This window comes from Xyrauchen texanus, chromosome 44 (genome assembly GCF_025860055.1).
Source record: "Xyrauchen texanus isolate HMW12.3.18 chromosome 44, RBS_HiC_50CHRs, whole genome shotgun sequence".
Classification (NCBI taxonomy): domain Eukaryota; kingdom Metazoa; phylum Chordata; class Actinopteri; order Cypriniformes; family Catostomidae; genus Xyrauchen; species Xyrauchen texanus.
Window position 1 is genome coordinate 6,645,508 of NC_068319.1, and position 21,326 is coordinate 6,666,833.

Consider the following 21,326-nt stretch of genomic DNA (forward strand, 5'->3'; position numbering starts at 1 on the left):
TTATTTCAACCTAGTTAGAGAGCTAATGTATTTAGAAAAGTTTTAATTTTCAAAATTAACTTCTCTGTGGTATAAGTTTCACAAGATTTCCGTCATTGTTTTGCAGTAAAATGAGAAACACCCCCATCTAGTGGCCAAGTAGATGAACTGCATCCCATTCAGATACATATGCTAAAATGACACAGCACATTGTACTGTATGAATCAAAGGGATAGTTCACCCAAAAATTAAAATTCTCTCATAATTTACTTACTTTCATGTCATCCAAGGTGTGCATGACTTTCTTTCTTTTGCTGAACACAAATAAAGATTTATAGAGGAATATCTTTATCCCTGAAATGCAGAAAATAAAGTGGCAAAATTAAGGAACAATTGATTCAAATCTGTTTAAAAATAAACACCTACTTAAAAGAATAGTTCACACAAAATTATGTAATTATTTACTCACTTGTTCCAGACCTGTATGACTTTATTTCCTCCATGGAAGACAACAGCTTCATTAAAATTGTTTTTAAATAATTTTCTTTAAAGGGACAGTTCCCTCCAAAATAAAAATTCTCTCATAATTTACTCACCCTCATGCCATCCTAAATGTTCATGACTTTATTTCTTCTGCTGAACACAAGCAAAGATTTTTAGAATAATTTTTCAGCTCTGTAGGTGTGAAGTGGTTAAATGAAAATAAAAGTCCAAAAAGCACATAAAGGCAGCATATAAGCAATAAGACTCCAGAGGTTAAATTCATGTCTTCAGGAGACAGGACACAAATAATCACAAAGTACACTGCCTATGCTAGGGAGCATAAAGATTGTACTGTGGAGCAATAGAAAAAGGTCATGTGGTCTTATGAGTCCAGATGTACCTTATTCCTATGCAATGGGTGCATCAGATTAAGAAGGGAAGCGCATGAAGTGATGCACCCATCATGCATAGTGCTCACTGTACAAGCCTCTGGAGGCAGTGTTATGATCTGGGGTTGCTTCAATTAGTCAGGTCTAGGCTCAGCAACGTTATGCAGCAACAAAATGAAGTCAGCTGACTACCTGAATGTACTGAATGACCAGGTATTCCAATCAACTGATTTTTCTTCCCTGACAGCACGGCATATTCCAGGATGACAATGATAAGATTAATAAGGCTTAAATTGTGTAAGAGTGGTTCAGGGAACACGAGGAACCATGTTCACACATGAATTGTCCTCCACAGAGTGCTGACCTTAATCGCATTGAAAGTCTTTGGGATGTGCTTTGGGAGAAGACTTTACGGAGTGGTTCGACTTTTGTCGGACAAAAATGAATGCAAGTCTGGACAGAAATAAATGTTGTGACGTTGCATAAGGTTGTCGAAACAATGCCATGATGAATGCCCTTTTTTTTTTTTTTTGCATATCCAGATTGTATCCAGATAAGTTTTTGATAGTCTGGACAGCAAAAAACCACATGAAATCTGATTCAAACCACATCGGGAGGTGGTTTCAAATGTGACTGAAATCTGATTTTTTCAGATGCGTCTCAGTCCGGACGCTCAATTCGGATTTTAAATGGTCTTTATGCATCACTCTTAACGCGACACACAACGATGACGTCAACAATCGGTGACTGCAGCACGGAACATCACACTATTTACCAGTCTCCTGCGTCGCTGAGTTTTTCTTGTGCGACTGAACTGGGCGCTTATTTGGAGAGCGAGATGATGCACCTCCATTTTTCCCGCATCTGTTTTGAAAGCATCGTCACGTGGGTACGCCCACGTAGTTACCAAAGCAACCCATGCATATAGGTTGGTTATGTCTGAACGCGCAAATCTGATTTGATCACTTGCAATTAATAATGTGGACAGTCTGCCTGAAAAGAACTGATTTGAGAAAAAAAAATCAGAATTTGCCTGCAGTCTGAACATAGCCTTAGAGTATGCAACTTTTTTGTTAGTTTTTTTGGCCAGACAGTGTATTTGCAGTAATATGCAAGGCACTGATGATGATGTTGAGGACGAAAGTAATTTATAAATAGGTGCATGCTGCAATCAACGGGCCCAAGCACCGTGGGCCCATTTCCTCCTGGCGGCTTTAGCAAAACAATGCATCAACAATTTTGAAGCGATTTGTGTAAATGAATTTACATTTACACAAATCGCTTCAAAATTGTTGATGCATTGTATCAAAAACTTATATATTGTATCAAAAACAATGCCTCAAGACCAAACATATGGGTCAATTTTGATTTAAATCACATGATGCATGCAGAAGATTTGAGACAATTATTTCTTCCTATTTTTTTGTTACTTTATTGCGTCGCCATGGAGACATTGTTTGATAAATCAAAAATCCATTCCCAATTCAGCATCTTCAATGTTTTGGCATGACATTGCCTACATTTGGTGCCAGTCAGATTAATTCCCTATGAGGAGAATTTCAAACTCCAGAGCATGCCATTTTCAAAAATCCAAAATGGCTGACTTCTTGTTGGGCGGAGCTAATGTCTGTGGTTTGAAAGTTGTCGGGCTTGATGAGATCTACTTACAGTGTTTACAAAGTTTGGTGACTATAGCTGAAAAGGGATGTGCTACAGAGTCCCCTGAACATAGCCATTTTCTATTTGCCTTTACAGAGCCCCCTCTACAAACACATGAATGAACCTTTGCCTTTTAAAATAATTTTTTTTTTAATCAGTTCAGATAAAAAAATAAGAGTCTGTGGAGCGGAGGGGGGCGGGGCCGGGCTAGAATGTCGCACGCCCGGTCCCCAATCGGCCTGATTGGGCCCAATGTAATGGGGTTAACCCCGGATTTCCACCAACTGCGGAACGGCTGCGGATCTGCTCCGCTGCGTGTCGGATCCATGCTCTGCCGTCCTTCAATACCTACCAGATACGGATTTGTTGCGGAACGGCTGCGGCCATGACTGACAGCTGAAGTCACGAGGACACACGATATCTCGCGATTTTACGTATGATCGCGCGATATAACAGGATGTAGTTTCTATAAACAGAACTACAAAACCAGCAACAGTTTGTTTCCATCCAGAGGAGTACAGGGGAAACATCTATTTGCTGACCTGCTGATCTCCCTTTTTTGTGGAGATTATTGTGATTCTACCATGGGTAAGTACAATATTTATAATTGATCAACTTATAAAATGCTAAATGTTTATTTTGGGTTCCTTTTTGAATGTATTGGGAAAGTAGTAGGTTGTGTAAAAAGTTAACTATTGTTCTTGTTGGAAAAGGAAAAAGTATATAAAACAAAATTTGTTTGGTTTAAATTGTACTTATGAGTGACAATAATGTTTTGGTTTTGTTTCTGTGCTCGACTTCCTGCGGCGCTCTTGCCGTCGCCGGAGCTGGGACGGAGTCGGAACGCAGCCGTTCCGCAGTCAGTGAAAATGCACACATTGACTTTAATGGAAACCTATTGACTCCGCCGCCGTTTCTGAGCGGATCCGCAGCCGTTCCGCAGTTGGTGGAAATCCGGGGTTAGATTGGCAAGGAGGAGGCAAGAACCGGCTTGTCCCTCGCGTGCCCAATCAGGCCGATTGGGGACCGGCGTGCGACATTCTGTGTAATATTTCAAATTCCAGAGCATGCGTTTTTCAAACAATGCATGGCAGACATCCTGTTGGGCAGAGCATATGACTATGAGGGCGAAAGTTGTCCAGCTTGATGAGATCTATATGTGTACAAAGTTTGGTGACTGTAGGTGAAAAGGCATGTGCTACAGAGCTCCCCAAAATCTAATTTTCAAGGGGCCGGCAGATTCTGAAGTTTGTGCAAATTTTCAGGAGTTTTTGAGCATGTTAATGTGCCCAAAAGCCCCTGAAATCTTGAAAAGAATAATATTAACAGTAATCCTTAGGGAAACAAAAGGGCCCCTAATTGACATCGAAATTACAAATTTATTACAAATGTACACATACTATTTATCTAAATGATCAGATTACCAACATGATTGTTGTCTATCTGATACAAGTGAAAGAAACAAGAAAGTCTTTCTGTCATAAATCAAGAAGTGCATGGGTTCTTTGCCAAAGTAAACAAATCTTAGAAAAGAGTGGGAAAGCACATGTAATCTGATGCTATCTAAAGATTCATGACACAAATTCCTAACAGTTCATTATGATCTACAAGATAAGAAGGTAAACTCGGCTTTGAAGCAGACACGGCGAGACCAAATAACAACTGCAAGCTAATTTAAAAATAATATGACAAGGAAACAACACTTCATACCACAGCAAAATACATATTTATTATCTAACAATTTTTCACTGATATATTTTTACTATTATTTATTTTTTTATTTTTTTTTTTTTTAAATATATTTATGTTCTAAGCTTTACTTGTAGTTAAGATATCTTCTTATCAGAAGCTCTGAATAACTCTAAAGGTTATAAAAAAATATGATATGCTTTCTAGGTCCTTTACATGTTAAGAGTAATTCAAACTTTTGCCCAGCTGGGGGCGACATTGTCCATAAAACGTAAATCTTCAGCAGCCAGTCTGTCAGAGGGTAAATAAAACATTCCTTAAATTCAGGACTACATACAGTATGTTTATATATATATATATATATATATGTAATAACAAATAAATAAATAAATTCAATCATAGTCTAAGAACAGAGCTAGGACATTTGATAGACTCGTGTTCACCCCAAAATGAAAATTCTCTCATAATTTACTCCTCCTCAAGCAATCCAGATATGTATGACTGTCTTTCTTCTGCTGAACATGATTAAGATTTTTAGAAAAATATCTCGACTATGTATACAATGCATGTGAATGGTGATTGAAACTTCGATTTTTATATAAATCAAAATCAAAAAGACAAATATTTAAATCCTTTCTTCACTATTATTCTTTACTTTCATGTCCACATTCTTCTTTTGTTTTTGGCAATTCACGTTCTTCATGTATATCACCACCTACTGGGCAGGGAGTAGAATTTACAGAAAAAAAAAAACTTCATCCACACCTATCATATTGCTTGAAAGTATTGATTTAACCACTGGAGTCTTATGGAGTACTTTTATGCTGCCTTTATGTGTATTTTGTAGTTCTGGTCACCATTCACTTGTATTCGTTGAAAACGCAAAAATCTTTGTTTGTGTTCAGCAGAAGAAAGAGAGTCAAACATCTGGGATGGTATGAGAGTGAGATTTTATAATTTTGGTGTAAACTATCCTTGAAACATTACTAGAGAGGGGAATATAGACTTAAGGTAATATTAATTATGTAGGGGAGATCAGGTGTTGTGTAACATTTTGTTTGGACGCTTGTTTCAGTTGTGTCTCAAACAATTCCAATTAGTAGTCCAGAAATCTAGGACATATCCCTGGACTGTGCACAGTTGTGTCATGTAAAAAGTGTGTTGTTATTGCAACTGGTGCTGATTTCAGGATGTGATTTTGTGTGTTTACCCTACTACTGTTTGCTAATGTTGCTGTCTAAATATTGCATTGTTTATGTTTTGAAATCAATGATGATATGAGCCAAGAATCTCAGCTGACAAAAAATAATCCGATCCAAATGACACATTGATTATATGACGTTACGGGAAATCACACAGTTGCAAGAAGAGGAAGGCCACTCCAGTTTTTGTTTTCCAAATCTTTTCGGGTCTTCCAGGAACACTGTGACAGGCATGCAAAGTTACATGTAGAAATGTTATGGTGTCATTAATCCATAACTTGATTAATGTCATTAATCCTGTGGAGTTAACCCCCCCAGAGACCAACCAAACCAAACCGTTTGTGAAAGACTTTATTATGTTGCAACTGAGGTCATTTAAAGAAGACAAACAGCAAACACATGGAACAAATCACACACTCAGCACATGCACTAATTTATTTTTCCATATCCTCCTTCACACACTGTTTACAAATGATGATAAACCTCATAAATCAGTAGAACTCCACTTAAGACAAAAGGATTGAAACTGCTGATCTGTTTTGACCTCACTCAAGGTCAGGACAGTGACTGTCACCACTACTGCCTATCCTCAAGACCTAATGTCAACAAAGTCAGGTGACTGATTTTAAGGGGTTGTCTTACTATATAAACATCCAAACCACTTCCTCTTGCCTTTCTCTCCTCATCTGAGACCAGGGTATGGTTGCACCAGCTGTGCGTAAGGTCTCACTTAAGCTGAGACTTAAAGTTCACACTAAGGGCTTAGTAATTACAAGTTAGTTTGTAAGTCAGTGCTTAATATGGTTGCACCACCTGTTCTTAAGTCAAGACTTAGTTAATAGGTTGTAAGTTATCCATAAAGTAATGTGTAGTCACATAATATGACATTTACCTGTATTTATCCAATAAGCAGCCTTCAAATTTGTACACAGAAGTGTTAAAAAGCAGTGAATTTCAGTTTGATCTTGTTAAGGTTGATGTTCAAACCTTGTTTACTTACGTTACCGTCAGCTTTAATAAATAATATCCCCATTAAAATACGATACATAATAAAACAAGATTTCATTAATGAAATAGGATATTTAGCTTCTGTAAATAACAATATTCAATAATTGTATCTAAAATAAATACGTATACGAGTCTTCCATAAATATTTAGTTTATACCTAGGGTTACGTCCTACCTAAATTTAAAGGTTTTAAAATTTAAATTTTGACTTATTGCCCATTTACGCCACAACAAGGCTAAGTTGTAACATACGTATAGCTGGTGCATCCAGCCCCAGGAAAGTATCTCACGTTTAAACACTATCACAGGAGCAATCGCATTTTCAATCCGTCACATTGTGTGCAGGCGCCCCACGTCCCTGAAGATTGCGGTGGATTTCCCCTTATTTCTATTTATTTCTCTACGCTACGTTTGGAAGTGCAGGTGTTGGTGAGTATCCTTTTCATTCTTATAATTTTTTTTATTCTTAATATTAGTTATTTGTGTTCCCAGCACTTTGTAAACAAAGTGGATGGTTTTTGATTTGTAGTCTTTGTTTGTTTTAATTTAAAAATGACAGTTCTGTTTCCCTATAAATAAACTGCAATTTGCAGAAGGATCTTTTGTTTTCCTGCATGAATGCTGTTCACAGCGGACAGTGTTACCACTTATCCACAGTGCGTTCACACGCAGAATAGGTGGGTTGCTAACTATATGAGGGTTTTTTCTGTTTCTACACCTCCAAACTGAATGTTTTCTCGTGTTATAATTTCTATGCTAGAAGAGTTCTATCTGCAGACTCAGTTACCAGAAGATAATTAATAGATAGTGACTGATCACAGCCCATTTATCCTGTTACTACAGGTGAGTATTTGTTAAAAGTGTTATTATTGTAAAATAACTAGTCTGTGCAGTTTGATTGATATCAAAATATTAAAATATTTATTCGGGAGAGTTCGTATTTGTTCGCAGACTAAGGATCCAGAAATCAATCAAGAAACAGTGATTTGTATTTTTAATTTTTTATTTTCACTAGCTTATTGTCATGAGCTCGCCACAATGTCATTATTGCCAGGCTGGCATGCATCCATGTGATGGCCACCGTGAATGCCCTTCTTGTTTAGGTATGCAACACTTACTGGATGATATTGAAAACCCCTTTGCAGCTGCGACTGGGTTATCTTTGCAAGAAAGTGTGCTGAGAGCCAGGCTTGGTAGTCACACAACTGGTTGTAATTAGTGGGGATTAAGTACCATCATATCAAGAGGAGAAGGATGATTTGATGGATACCATCCACTTCATGCCAATAATTCCCTTTATGGTAGCGATGAGCAGACTGAGGAAGACCAGCAGGATGAATCCAGGTCTGGCACCTCAGAAGATGGTTCTGGCATCTCTGGAAGACATTCTTATCCGCATTCTGCTTCCATTCCTGTGGCTGAGGATTATTCTCAGATGTTAAGGAAGGCCAGCAATAATCCTAAAGGTTTACCCCAGTTCAACGTAGGTTGAAGATGATTGGCTAAAATGCACTATACCCTGAAAGTGGTATGGGGACATGCCCTCAGTTGTGTGTGAAATTGCGGCTCTAACAAACTTGGGTCTAGACCGGTTTATGGTAATCCTCGCTGTCCTAGCAGAGAATGGCAGAAGACTGATTGTTTAATGTACCAAGCATATAACGCAGCCACGCGGGCAGCCCAATCAGGGAATAGTTTTAGTCATTTTGAGAAAGGGGGTTAATATGGAAGATAGTGATGTTATGAGCCTAGGTGAAGCAGCCCTCTTCACACATTCACAGCATACCAGGGACACCTGTGCCTCTATGTCCTCAACAACCTTGACTTGGAGACAGATCTGGTTAGCCCAGACATCTCTGCCTGAAACCATCAGAAGAGAATTGAATAATATGCTAGTCGTGCCAAGTCAGGTTTTTACCCTGATTCCCAAACCATGCTAAATACTGCTCAACAGGCAAGACTCAGGAGGGAATAAGTACAACGAACATTTGGTCATACTAGGGCTACCAGGTATGGTTATAGAGGTGTTCAACCCCCCCAGCCTCCTCATTTCCCCCATTCGGAACCATGGGGGTATGACAGAAGACAAAATAGCGGCTTCCAGCCACCTGACACAGGTACCAGATAGTTTTATCAGGCTCCACAAACTGGCCAATTTCGTGGTTCAGTTAAGGGAGCACTTCTGAAAAAATTTACTCCCAGGGGTTCTGGACCCCAGGGAGGCCCTGCATAGTGGTCTTGGAAAATTCACCAAAGCATGTTCCCAGCTATGCCTGGACAGCTGGAAACAACTACATCAGAACCTTGGGTACTCGATACAATCAAGAGAAGATACAGGATCCAGTTTAGACGATGTCCTCCCACCTTCTCAATGGTCCGTATGATTGTAGTCAAGGACCCTGTCGAGGCACAAGTTTTGGCCAACAGAATCACAGTTTTGCTACAGAAACCACCAATTGAACAAGTAAGATCCAACGAACAGCTCACTGGTTTTTATTCAAGCTGTTTCCTTGTGCCAAAGAAAGGCAGCAGGCTTCGGCCCATCCTGAACCTAAGACAACTAAACACATTCATGAAAGTACTGCCCTTCAAGATGCTAACCACAAAACTAACACTGGAATCCATAGAACCAGGTGAGTGGTTCACTTCCATAGACCTGAAAGATGCATATGTCCATGTACCCACCTGCCAAGAGCACAGACAGTTCCTTCGCTTCGCCTTTCAGGGCCAAGCTTACCAATTCAAGATCCATCCATTTGGCCTTTTCCTTTCTCCAAGGGTCTTCACCAGAGTAGTGTCAGCAGCCCTTTGTCCTCTTCAGGTTGCAGGCCTTAAAATCCTGCCATATCTAGAGGACTGGCTGATTTGTGCACCATCTCTCCACCAAGCCATGAAGGACATGGAACAGTGATCCAACATGTCCAATGTCTCTGTCTCTAGATACATTTGGAAAAAACTATTTAAAACCCCGACATCAGGCAGTGTTTGTTGGGCTCTCCCTGAATTCTCTACTTATGACCGCGTCCTTCACAGTCCTTCCACCTATACAAGTGAATGAAATTGGCTCAATTTCAGTGATTGTTGGGTATGATCATGGCAGCAATGAACATGAACCCACTCTGACTTCTCAGAGCCTGACCATTAAAATGGTGGCTGAACAGCTTCCATCTTCAACCCAAAGTGCACAGAAAGGTAAACCTGAAGGTTTCATGAAAGTGCATTCAAGCCTTACAGTCTTGGAACAGCAAGACGTATTGTGGTAACAATGGACACTTCCCTGATGGGGTGGAGAGTAGTGTGGGAAGTGAAGACTGTCAGAGGTGTGTGGGACTTTCCATGGACCTTAGAACAGATCAATTTGTGCAAACCTCTCTCTGAAGGCTTTCATCCCACTAATAATGAGGGCTTTCCTCCCACTAATACAGAACAGGAATCTGGTGAGATCAGACAACATGTCCACAGTGTATCACATCAATCACCAAGGTGCACCAGATCAGTGTGTTGCCTTCAGGTCACAAGAAAGCTTCTCTTTTAGGCCCTTCCGAGATTCTCCTCTCTCAGGGCAGCTTACATACCAGGGGTGGCAAACTAGGCAGCCAACCTCTTTTCTCAGACTGGACCTCTTCTGGGAGGGTGTTGCGTCTCATATGGGATCAATTCAGCACAGCCAAGATCGATCTATTTGCGATAGCCAAGACAACCCATTGCAGCATGTGGTTCTCTCTGAACATTCAGGGAGGTCCCTGGGGATACTGTCTCAAGAGTGGCCTGAAGGGTTATTGTACACTTTCCCTTCCATGCCATTAATTACAATTGATCTCAAGAGAGTGGAAAAGGGCCAACACAAGGTTTTACTGGTTGCTCCCAGGTGGCCAAAGAGACATTGGTTCCCTTCCTTCCTACCCTTAGCCATTACCAAATAGAGCGGACCTTCTCTCCCAAGTGGGAGGTCAAATTGTACACCGGATACACTGCAACTTTGGGTATGGCCTCTGCTCAGTCCCTCTCTCATGATTTAGATGATTTGGTTTTGAGTACAATAAGTCATTCTAAAGCATCTTCTACCTGAAGTAACTACTCTAACAAATGGCAAGTATTTTGAACATGGTGCCAAAACCAACAGCTGAACCCAGCCAACTGTGGCATTAGTTTTATCCTTCACATTCTCCATTATTGGGTTAGGGAAGAGCAACAAATATCATTAAGGCTTATGTTGCAGCTATCTCCCACTTCCATGCTTTAGTAGACTGGATTGTGTCTCAGTTTCTTAAGGGGGCATACCAATTGCAGGCAAATAATTATTTGTGAGATCATCCACATGGGACCTCACGGTAGTTTTGCAGTCACTGACTGAAGACCCTTTTGAACCTTTGGAACAAGCTGACCTCAAGTCGCTGACATTGAAAATAGTCTTTCTCCTTTCAATTTACTCAGCCAAGAGAGTAAGTGATATACACTCCTTGTCGGTCAGTGAAGACTGCCTGAGATGGAAGGTAGAACATGCAGGGGTTTCCCTTTGGCCAAATCTGGCTTTTTTACCCAAGGTCCTTAAACCTAGCACTGTGAATCAGATAATTGAGCTTGAGGCTTTTCATCCCGACCCCTCTATTTGGGGACAGGTCTAGATATTTAATCCTAGGGCATTGCGTGCCTATATTGAGCACACTCAGCCTTTGCAACAATCACATACAGAAATGTTTGTTTATTTTGACAAAGTGTATTGGTCAGCAAATATCTAAACAACAGTTGTCTCATTGGATAGTGGACATGATTACACATGCATATTCCAGCCAGAACCCATCAATCCCAGGTGATCTGGTGGCTCATTCCACCAGGAGTATGGCTACTTCCTGGGCAGCACTTAAGAGGGTGGTATTCTCAGACATCTGTGCAGCAGCTTCTTGGAGTATTCCATACACTTTCACAAAATTGTAGAGGATCAATGTGGCAAACCCAAGCTCTTTGGGGTCTGCAGTTTTATCCGCTGCTAAATGGGGTGATGAGGGAAATGGTACCAGTCCCTCTTGACTCTGATGGTACTAGTCATCCAGAATAAGATTGTGGTGAAGGTCTGAGTGAGGTCAAAATAGATAATGAGTTATGTCCATAACTATGGATCTATGAGACCGAAAGATGACCATCACCATCTCTTGTCACTCGGGATGATTTGAGGCGTTCCAGACAAGAAGTGGTCGGCTCATCCGGATGTTTATGTAGTAAGCCTGCCCCTTAAGGTCAGTCATCTGATTTTGTTGACATTAGGTCTCGAGTATAGAGAGCAGAATGGCATCATTCAGGAAAAGATTGTAGCCTGCCCCTTAAGGTCAGTCATCTGATTTTGTTGACATTAGGTCTCGAGTATAGAGAGCAGAATGGCATCATTCAGGAAAAGATTGTAGTGACGTTCATCATTCAGTCTCGTAGATCCATAGTTATGGACATAACTTACATTTCCTGTCACTGATTGCAGTGTTGGGAGTTGTAGAAAACAGAGGTCGTTGACTTTTTCAGGGTTATCCAAACCAATGAAGAGATACAATCTCACCACAGTATTTGCTGTATTTTTAAAACAACCTGACTTTAGGTTAAATAAGTAGATATTTTAACTTCTGTAACTGGTTACCATTTCTTTTTCTTGTTTTTTCCCCACGATTTTAAAGGGATAGTTCACCCAAAAATGAAATATATTTACCCTCATGCCTTCCCAGGACTTTCTGTCTTCAGCAAAACACAAAGATTTTTAGAAGAATATCTCAGCTTTGTATGTCCATTCAATGCAAATTAATGGTGATCAGGCCTTTGAAGCTCCAAAAAGCAGATAACGCCAGCATAAAGATAATCCATCAGACTCAAGTGGTTTAATCAATATCTTCTGAAGCGATCCAGTTGGTTTTGAGTGAAAACGGACCAAAATGTAACTCTATTTTTCACTGTACATCATGACAGCAGTCTCCTTAGCGCTCATGATTTTAAACTTAAATTACTCTTTCTGTTCACATTATTCAGCCAGCCCCTTTTCCACACTCCACTCTTCCAAATTTTGTATTTAAAAGCTACTAAATGGATTACGTGTTAGAGCACAAAGTATTTTTCACAAAGATTTGATGGTGTGAGTCTACAGCACCCCTTTACTACGTGAAAATGCTAGTGAGGTATTTTTTTCTGTCACTCTAAATGTTAGTTTTTTTTCCGACACCCGCGGAGGTGAATTGGACCTGGCAGATCACATTTGGACTGCTATGACTCACTGCACTTTTTCATAATACAAGCGTTTAATTATTATACGTTTAATTCCCCTTAATTTTTAGGTTTCAACATGTTCATAATTTGTGTTAAAATGTGTAGTTGATGTGAAATTTCCAACTGTCATGAACTGAAGGACTTCTCCGGCTCACCATCAGAGGTCTCCCTCGCCTGAATTCTAGAGCATTGTGGACTACAATTACCAGCATGCATACCTGGACTGATTATACTCACACCTGTTCCCTATATCAAGGACTATTTAAGTGCGGTACAAACGAATGTCTATGCGAAATCTTGTTTTGCCACTGCTAACATATCTGAGCGTTTATATTGATTTTTGCCTACCTGTGTTTGACTCCTGCCTGTTTACCCATTGTTTGATTCTCTGCTGGCGAGGAAGTCCACCCCTCCTCCCAACGACCAGGTGCTCTGTCTTACCACGGCAGATGTGAGGAAAACTCTACGTAGAGTCAACCCACGGAAGGCTGCTGGACCAGACAACATTCCTGGCAGAGTGCTCGGAGGATGTGCAGACCAGCTAGCAGATGTTCTTACCGACATCTTCAACATCTCTCTGAGCAGTGCCGTCGTTCCAACGTGCTTCAAGGCCACCACCATCATCCCCATGCCAAAGAAGTCTTCAGTGTCCTGCCTCGACGACTACCGTCCCGTCGCACTCACACCCATCATCATGAAGTGCTTCGAGAGGCTCGTCATGAGGCAGATTAAGACCCAGCTGCCCCCCTCACTAGACCCACTGCAGTTTGCGTATCGTTCAACGGACGATGCCATCACCACAACCCTCCATCTGGCCCTCACCCACCTAGACAATAAGGACTCATACGTTCGAATGCTGTTCATAGATTTCAGCTCAGCATTCAACACAATCATTCCCAGCACCTGATTGGAAAGCTGAACCTGCTGGGCCTGGACACCTCCCTCTGCAACTGGATCCTGGACTTCCTGACTGGGAGACCTCAGTCAGTCCGGATCGGGAACAGCATCTCCACCACCACCACATTGAGCACTGGGGCCCCCAGGGCTGTGTGCTCAGTCCACTGCTGTTCACTCTGCTGACTCCACGACTGTGCAGCAATGCACAGCTCGAATCACAGCATCAAGTTCGCCGATGACCACGACCGTGGTGGGTCTCATCAGCAAGAACGACGAGTCAGCATACAGAGAGGAGGTGCAGCGGCTGACGAACTGGTGTAGAGCCAACAACCTGTCCCTGAATGTCGACAAAACAAAAGAGATGGTTGTTGACTTTAGGAGAGCACAAGGTGAACACACTCCGCTGAACATCGACGGCTCCTCTGTGGAGATCGTCAAAAGCACCAAATTCCTTGGTGTTCACTTGGCGGAGAACCTCACCTGGTCCCTCAACACCAGCTCTATCACCAAGAAAGCCCAGCAGCGTCTCTACTTTCTTCGAAGGCTGAGGAAAGCACATCTCCCAACCCCCATCCTCACTACATTCTATAGAGGGACTATTGAGAGCATCCTGAGCAGCTGCATCACTGCCTGGTTTGGGACTTGCACCGTTTCGGACCGCAAAGCCCTGCAGAGGATAGTGAGGACAGCTGAGTAGATCATTTGGGTCTCTCTTCCCTCCATCAAAGACATTTACAAAAAACACTGTATCCGCAAAGCAACCAGCATTGTGGACGACCCCACACACCCCTCACACAAACTCTTTACCCTCCTCCCGTCTGGCAAGAGGTACCGAAGCATTCGAGCCCTCACTGCCCGACTGTGTAACAGCTTCTTCCCCCAAGCCAACAGACTCCTCAATACTCAGAGACTGGTTTGACACACACGTGTCCTGAGTTGCACTTTAATTACTGTCACTTTATAACTGTCTGCTACCTCAATAACTGCTATGTGCATAGAACATTATCTCATAGTATGTTATGTTTACATTTTTAGAAACTGTCATCTTTTTGCACTACTGAGTACTGGTCGACGCTGCACTGTCTATTGTCCTGTTCATTGTCAGAAATTTGTTGTACTGTCCTGTACTTTTTGCACATGTTTGCACGTGCACTTTATATAGGTATATGTAGGTTTTTTATATAGGTATTTTATTTCGTTGTGTTGTCTCATGTGGTCCTGTGTTGGTCCTTTTGTTGTTTTTATGTAGCACCATGGTCCTGGAGGAACGTTGTCTCGTTTTGCTGTGTACTGTACTAACTGTATATGGTTGAAACGACAATAAAAACCACTTGACTTGACTTGACTTGCTGCCTGCCCTTTGATAACGTCTGTTTTATCTGAATTTATACTTTGATTGTTTGCTGCCTGCCCTGAACCTTGCCTGTTTATGACCACAACTCTCATCTGTCTAAGCTGTTCTATTGCTGGAGATTTACCCTTCCTGCCTGTTTATGATTTACACCTTTTCTAATAAACCGCACATGGATCTTAACCCCAGTTCTCCGGAGTCTTTGTTACACCAACAGTGACAGCTCGTATAATTAGACATGCAAGTTCAACATTAAAAAAATTACAATTGTACTTTTTCAAATTATTTGTCATCCTAAATTTTTTTAGAGGATTACATTTGATTAAAATTGTTGTAAACTGAATATAAAACAAACTGTGTGTGTGTGTGTGTGTGTGTGCGTGTGTGTGTTTTATTGTAGTTGCAACACTTCCCACGTCCAGGTTTAACGCAAAAAAATCTGCTTAATTTAACTATAACACAGTGGGTGAATGACATGAGAAGATGGTCAGTGGTGCCTTACAATATATTTTTAATTACTTTGTGTTATCTCTTGGAGTTTAAGGAGCACAGAGGCACAGCAGTACGTCCACAGCTTGGACCTTGTGTATTTATGAATGAAGTACTCTTGTTTTAAAATCTCCCCACTCCAGATCTTATGACATCCCCTTAACACTTTAAATACTCATGATAGCTTTTGACAACTCTATAACCCGTAAATCCACTTCGCTACCTAATTACACTTTGACATCAACACCATAGATATCGCTTTAGAAGTTTAGTTTATCTGCCGCATAAGGTGAATAGCGCCCTCTAGTGCTCTGCACATACGACAAGCACTAGGAAGTGTAATCAAGCTTGAAATCATGATCACGCCTAGAGACTATGGCAATGGCAAAATGTACTGAAAAAGGAGTTATATTTTGGTCTGTTCTCACTCAAATTCGACTGGATTGCTTAGAAAGACATTCATTAAACCATTTGAGTTGTATGGATTACTTTTATGCTGACTTTATCACCTTCTTTTAGCTTAAAAAGCCTGATCACCATTCACTTGCATTGTATGGACCTAGAGAGCTGAGATATTCTTCTAAAATATTTTGTTTGTGTTCAGCAGAAGAAAGAAAGTCATAAACATCTTGGCACGAGGGTAAATGATTACATAATTTTCACTTTTGGATGAGCTATCCTTTTAAGCACCTTTTTGTCTTCACTAGTTCTTTATAAATGGTCATGTGGTGTGACAAATTAATGACTAAATATTTCAATTCATAAAAACAAAAAAGAATAATCAAGATGCTGTTTAAAAAAGTCACACCACAGGACATGCAAACAGATTTCAGCTACACACATAATGTACAAACAACATGATATATTTGTAATATTTCAATTTGTGCAGTGTCATAATACATATAATACTAGTCTGTAATTTGGAGTTATTGTTACTCTACCCTTCAATGCATGATTATCACATCGGGAAATATTATAATGGTTCCATATTCTTCAAAACAAGACCAATTATTCTCGATCTCCATTGTTTTTTTTTTTTTTTTAAATGTTTTTATGTATGACAATGATATAAAAAGACAGAGACTATTTAGCAGAGAAGGGCCACTTCTATTAAAATGAATTTAATAAAGTGGAATGCCCAACAGTGTAGAAAGGAAGTCCCACCTTACAGGTAAAAGAGACAATCACCTTTTAGATACAGACATCTCCTGTCAATCTGCTCGAGAATGTGCATGCGCATTAGCGATACAAACCAGGAAAATTGCTTTTTCGCCCCACATAATCTGAGGTAAAGAAGCATAGGTATATGTAAAGGATACATAAAATGGTTAATTGTTTTCTTTTACCTCTCTTCCAACACATGATTCTTTTTTAAACTTTACATTATTATTTTCTCATTAAAGTTTAGGCGCTATCTTATTTTGTTCCTTCTTGCAAAATATATTTGAGTTACATAAAGTATTTATCTTATTGTTCTATTGTTTTGGTATATGATTAAAGAAGCTACTGTAAATTAATAAAAAATTCCTACAACAATATAAGAATGAGAAATTTCTGAGAGAATGTATATTTTGAGAAAAAGAAAAAATAGATATTGAGAAAGCTACTTTAGTGAATTAGAACTACTTATATGGCACAGGCTGCCTGTGAAAGCTGCCAGCTGCTGAAATGACTTACAGAGTCTCATTAAGAAAGTGCTGTCTGCTAACACAGAGCACTGTTCTCATTAAGAATACGGACACTGAAAAACACATAGTATTGATCACACCAGGATGAGAAATGTAGGAAAGAAAACCAAATCAAATTGAACTTTTCATTTGGTGAAGGACATCATTAGTATTACATGCCGGAAAGAATTTTAAAAGTAAAATATTTACTCCAACCAAATCAGGGTTGCTGCAGAGGTTTTCAAATCAAATGTAAGACTTTTTAAGACCTTTTTCAAGACCTGAACAAATGAAATTAATACCGTATTACCAAAACAAACCCAAACAATCTCAAAACAAATCATGTATCACAGACTCTTACTTAAACAGGAAGGGGCACACATTCAACATGGCCTTAACAATACTTATCAGTAAAACAGTATGTAAGGCATGTTTTCCACATATATATCACATTAAAATTGGTTTATGTACCAATATATAAATGCAAATTAGAGGTTGAACAATATTGGATTTTGCTGATATGATAATGTGTTGAAAGAAAGAAAATTAATCTGCCAATAGCTTTAAAAAATTGCTAGCCTATATTTACTGTTCTTAGTCTTACTGTGATGGGGAGGGCCAGACAGAGGCTACAAAAGTCCAAATTGAATTAAATTCCAGATGCAGTTTTTAACCTGAAAAAAATTTAAGAAAAATAATAAATAAATGTATATATACATATATATATATATATATATATAAACATCCAAACATCGGTATCGGCCGATATTCGCCTTGTTAACTGACATCGGCCTATCGGCAAATACGATGTAATTCGCCGATGGCAGTGGCGATGCTTATCTGTTTATATGTCTTGTTTATTTGCGGTCGACTTGGACAACAGTTGCCTACCCAGCTGCAGTTTTGGAGAAGATCAAACAGGTGGAACTATAATACCATCCACAGCCACTGTCTGGACACGACTCTGCCATGACGTAAGAGGGCAACGGATGCCGTGCGCACGTGTGGTTTAATTTCAAATAAGTGCAAGGAAATGTCGGTGGTGTGGGAGTATTTTACTGTCCAGTCTGTGATTTAGTGAAAAATTCTGCTGTATAGCAGGCTAAAAAAGGCTTGTGAAAAAGTAATTTTTCACAAAAATAATCGTTGTTATTTGAAAGAAGTTATACTCAGCAGTGAGACCTTATATAGACAGGTGTGTGTGCCTTTCCAAATCATGTCCAATCAATAGAATTTGCCACGGGTGGATTCCAGTCAAAGTGTAGAAACATCTCAAAGATGATCCAGAGAAATGGGATGCAACTGAGCTCAATTTCAAGGGTCTGAATACGGGTCAATGTGATATTTGAGTTTGTTCTTTTCAATAAATTTACAGTTGTCAAAAATGTGGTTTTTGCTTTGTCATTATGGGGTATGGAGTGTAGACTGAAGTGATTTTTTTTAAAAAAGCATTTTAGCATAAGGCTGCAATAGAAACTGTGAAGAAAAGGAAGGGGTCTGAATATTTTATGAATGCACTCTACATGTTCAGCTGGAAAAACTGTCACTATAGTCAGTGACGACCTGTTGATACATTTTCATATCATCTCTGTTGTCTCACTTTCTCGATTCATTATCATTCAGTTTTAGCTTGAAAGCAGTTCCTTGAGAATGGGTCCTTTCTGTTATCTCACATATACAATGACGCTCAGCTTTCTAACAATTATAGAGTTTATTTCACATAATGTAGCAAGAACAATCACGATATAACTGTTCATTATAAAACAGTTTAAAATATAAAGAATATTTGCAAATGCTCAAAGTCACACATTTTATGACAATAAAATGATGATTGCATTATTTTACTACAATGAAAATGTGATGTTGGAGTCATAAACAGACCATAAAAGGTCAAAGACTGGAGATGACCAGCCAACAGAAAAAGCATACCATGTAAAGAGCAAATCAGACATGCGTCTTGTAAAGGAAACATCGTAGGTACCACCTGTGGAGCAAAGGTGCATGGATTTTCTCTCTCTCTCTCTCTCTCTCTCTCTCTCTCTCTCTCTCTCTCTACACACACACACACACACACACACATTGAAGCAGCTATCCTTATGAGAACTCTCCATAGACATAATTATTTTTTATACTGAACAAACTATAGATTCTATCCCCTACCCCTAAACCTACCCCTCACAATAAAAAACTTTCTGCACTTTTACATTTTCCAAAAAACATAGTTTAGTATGGTTTTTAAGTTATTTTAATTATGGGGACACTATAATTTATAGCATCATACCCTTGTAATTACCAGTTTGTAACCTTAAAAAAAGTCCTCGTAAACCACCCAAACCCAACCGCACACAAACACACACACAGCATGAAGAACTAATACATTATTATTATTAGTTTGCCTCTGTTACATCAAATTATTTTTTTAAATACAAAATATAGACATGAATCAACTAAAAATAAAGAAAAAAAAATCCAAATATATTTTCACTCCCTAACTCCCTAGCTTCCATATCAACACACACACACACACACACACACACACACACACACACACAAGCATCAGTATCTTTTGTAGTCCGTAGGCACTCCAGTAGCCCTTTTCCTTTTCCTCTATTCTCTCACCTTTCATTTTAGGGTGAACAAACTTTGGAGGCAAACAAAGGTTTGGCTGCTGCTTGTTGTAGCACTTGGACTAAGACAGTGATGTACACTGTGTGTTTGGGTTACTAGGACTGAGCAAGAAGGCTACAGTCTCTCTTCAGAGTGTGTAACAGGTCCGGACCTTCTTCCCTCTCTAACATACCATTCTGTTCTTCTAAAATCCCACCTCAAGACTCCAGACTTCCATGGCCATTTTCTCTCATGGCACTTTTAGTAGCTCCAGTCAGGGTTTGTGGTGAAAGGGTGCTTCATGCATTGACAATGCTGATAAACTGGACCTTGACTCATAGTATAAAAGGAGCAAGAGAACCATGTGGGGCCATCACCTTTCACAGATATGAAGTGTAATGTTACTACTTTTCTCTTCTTCATTCCAGGGCTCAAGCATCAGATTATCATCCAGATCATCATATCTATCCTCCTCCTGTTCCTCCTCAAATACACTGATTTCTTCAATTGAAGTCTCTAAGCAGTATCTATTGCCCTGGCCCTCATTGTATTCATAGATGGTAGGCAAGCTGCTTTTTATTCCAAATCTTCTGCGAAGGGCAACCAGTAATGGCTGGGGTACTGTGAAGATGTCTACATTATTGCCCAGGTCCACCCATGCCAAACTGGGAAACTTCTTTGGGTCTTTAACCACCTCTATCAGGTCTTTAAGGATGGCTACAGTCAGTCGGTTTCCATTGATGGCAAGTGTGGTGAGTTTGGGTAGCACTCCTAAGAATGGTAAAAGAAGCCGTAAGCACTCGTCCTGTAGTTCTGTAAAGCTGAGGTCCACTGCTGTCACAGATGAACTGATGTTTTGAAGGTAGTATGCCACACGATGCAAGTCACGGCCAAAGAGGGGCATACCAGACAGATCCACGGTATCATTAGCTAATTTCTTTTTCAGTGTAGTTTTAAGACTGTAAAAAAAAAACACCATTAGAATTGAACATTAAATTAAAATTTGTATAGCCTTATGAAATCACATATACTCTACTTTGATTCTTGTAGAGATCACATTCTTATACTTTACAATAAATGCCCTGTAAAATCCTGGGGACACAACAGAAAAAAAAGGTTCTTTCTCCATTCCCAAGGGTTCCATTCCCGGCCAATGCAATAGTGATTTTAAGGCTATACTTTTAAGCTTTCTGAGGACAGGCATGTAAAATTGGAGGAACACAACAGCATAGAAAAAGCTTTACAAGCATTGGTGGTTCAGTGGTAGTGAACGGGCAGGTGAGGCACGGGTTCGATTACCGGCCAATGCAATAGATGCTTTTGAGGACATACTTGAAATTGTGGAAAACACACACACACACAAACTCACAAGCACTGGTGGTTCAGAAAATTCTTGCCTGCCATGTGGGAGGTCCAGGTTTGATTCTTGGTCAAATTAATGGTGACTTTTGAGGTAAATAGTTTTTGACAACAAAACTTATTTGTTCCCTTTAGTGCTGATAGTGGAGTAATTCATTTTCAACATTGCATTCCAAAAGGCACTTGACCCCCAGTTTGCTCCATGGGAAATGTTCATTGTAGTAACATGACTGCCAGTCACTTTGGGAAATATAGGCCGGCAACATGAGCAAAAAAACTAACCTACAAAGTTTCAGTGCTCATTACAG

General features: G+C 39.8%; 1 protein-coding gene across 1 annotated transcript in view; it reads right to left on the minus strand.

Moving 5' to 3' along the window:
* Positions 1-18,740: 18,740 nt before the first annotated feature.
* Positions 18,741-21,326, minus strand: part of LOC127636798 (leucine-rich repeat-containing protein 75B-like) — a 34,379-nt gene continuing 31,793 nt past the window's right edge. Inside the window, exon 4 of the mRNA XM_052117539.1 lies at positions 18,741-20,618. Within this exon, the coding sequence (XP_051973499.1) occupies positions 20,033-20,618 (586 nt within the window). The 3' untranslated portion in view covers positions 18,741-20,032. The remainder of the gene's footprint in view (positions 20,619-21,326) is intronic.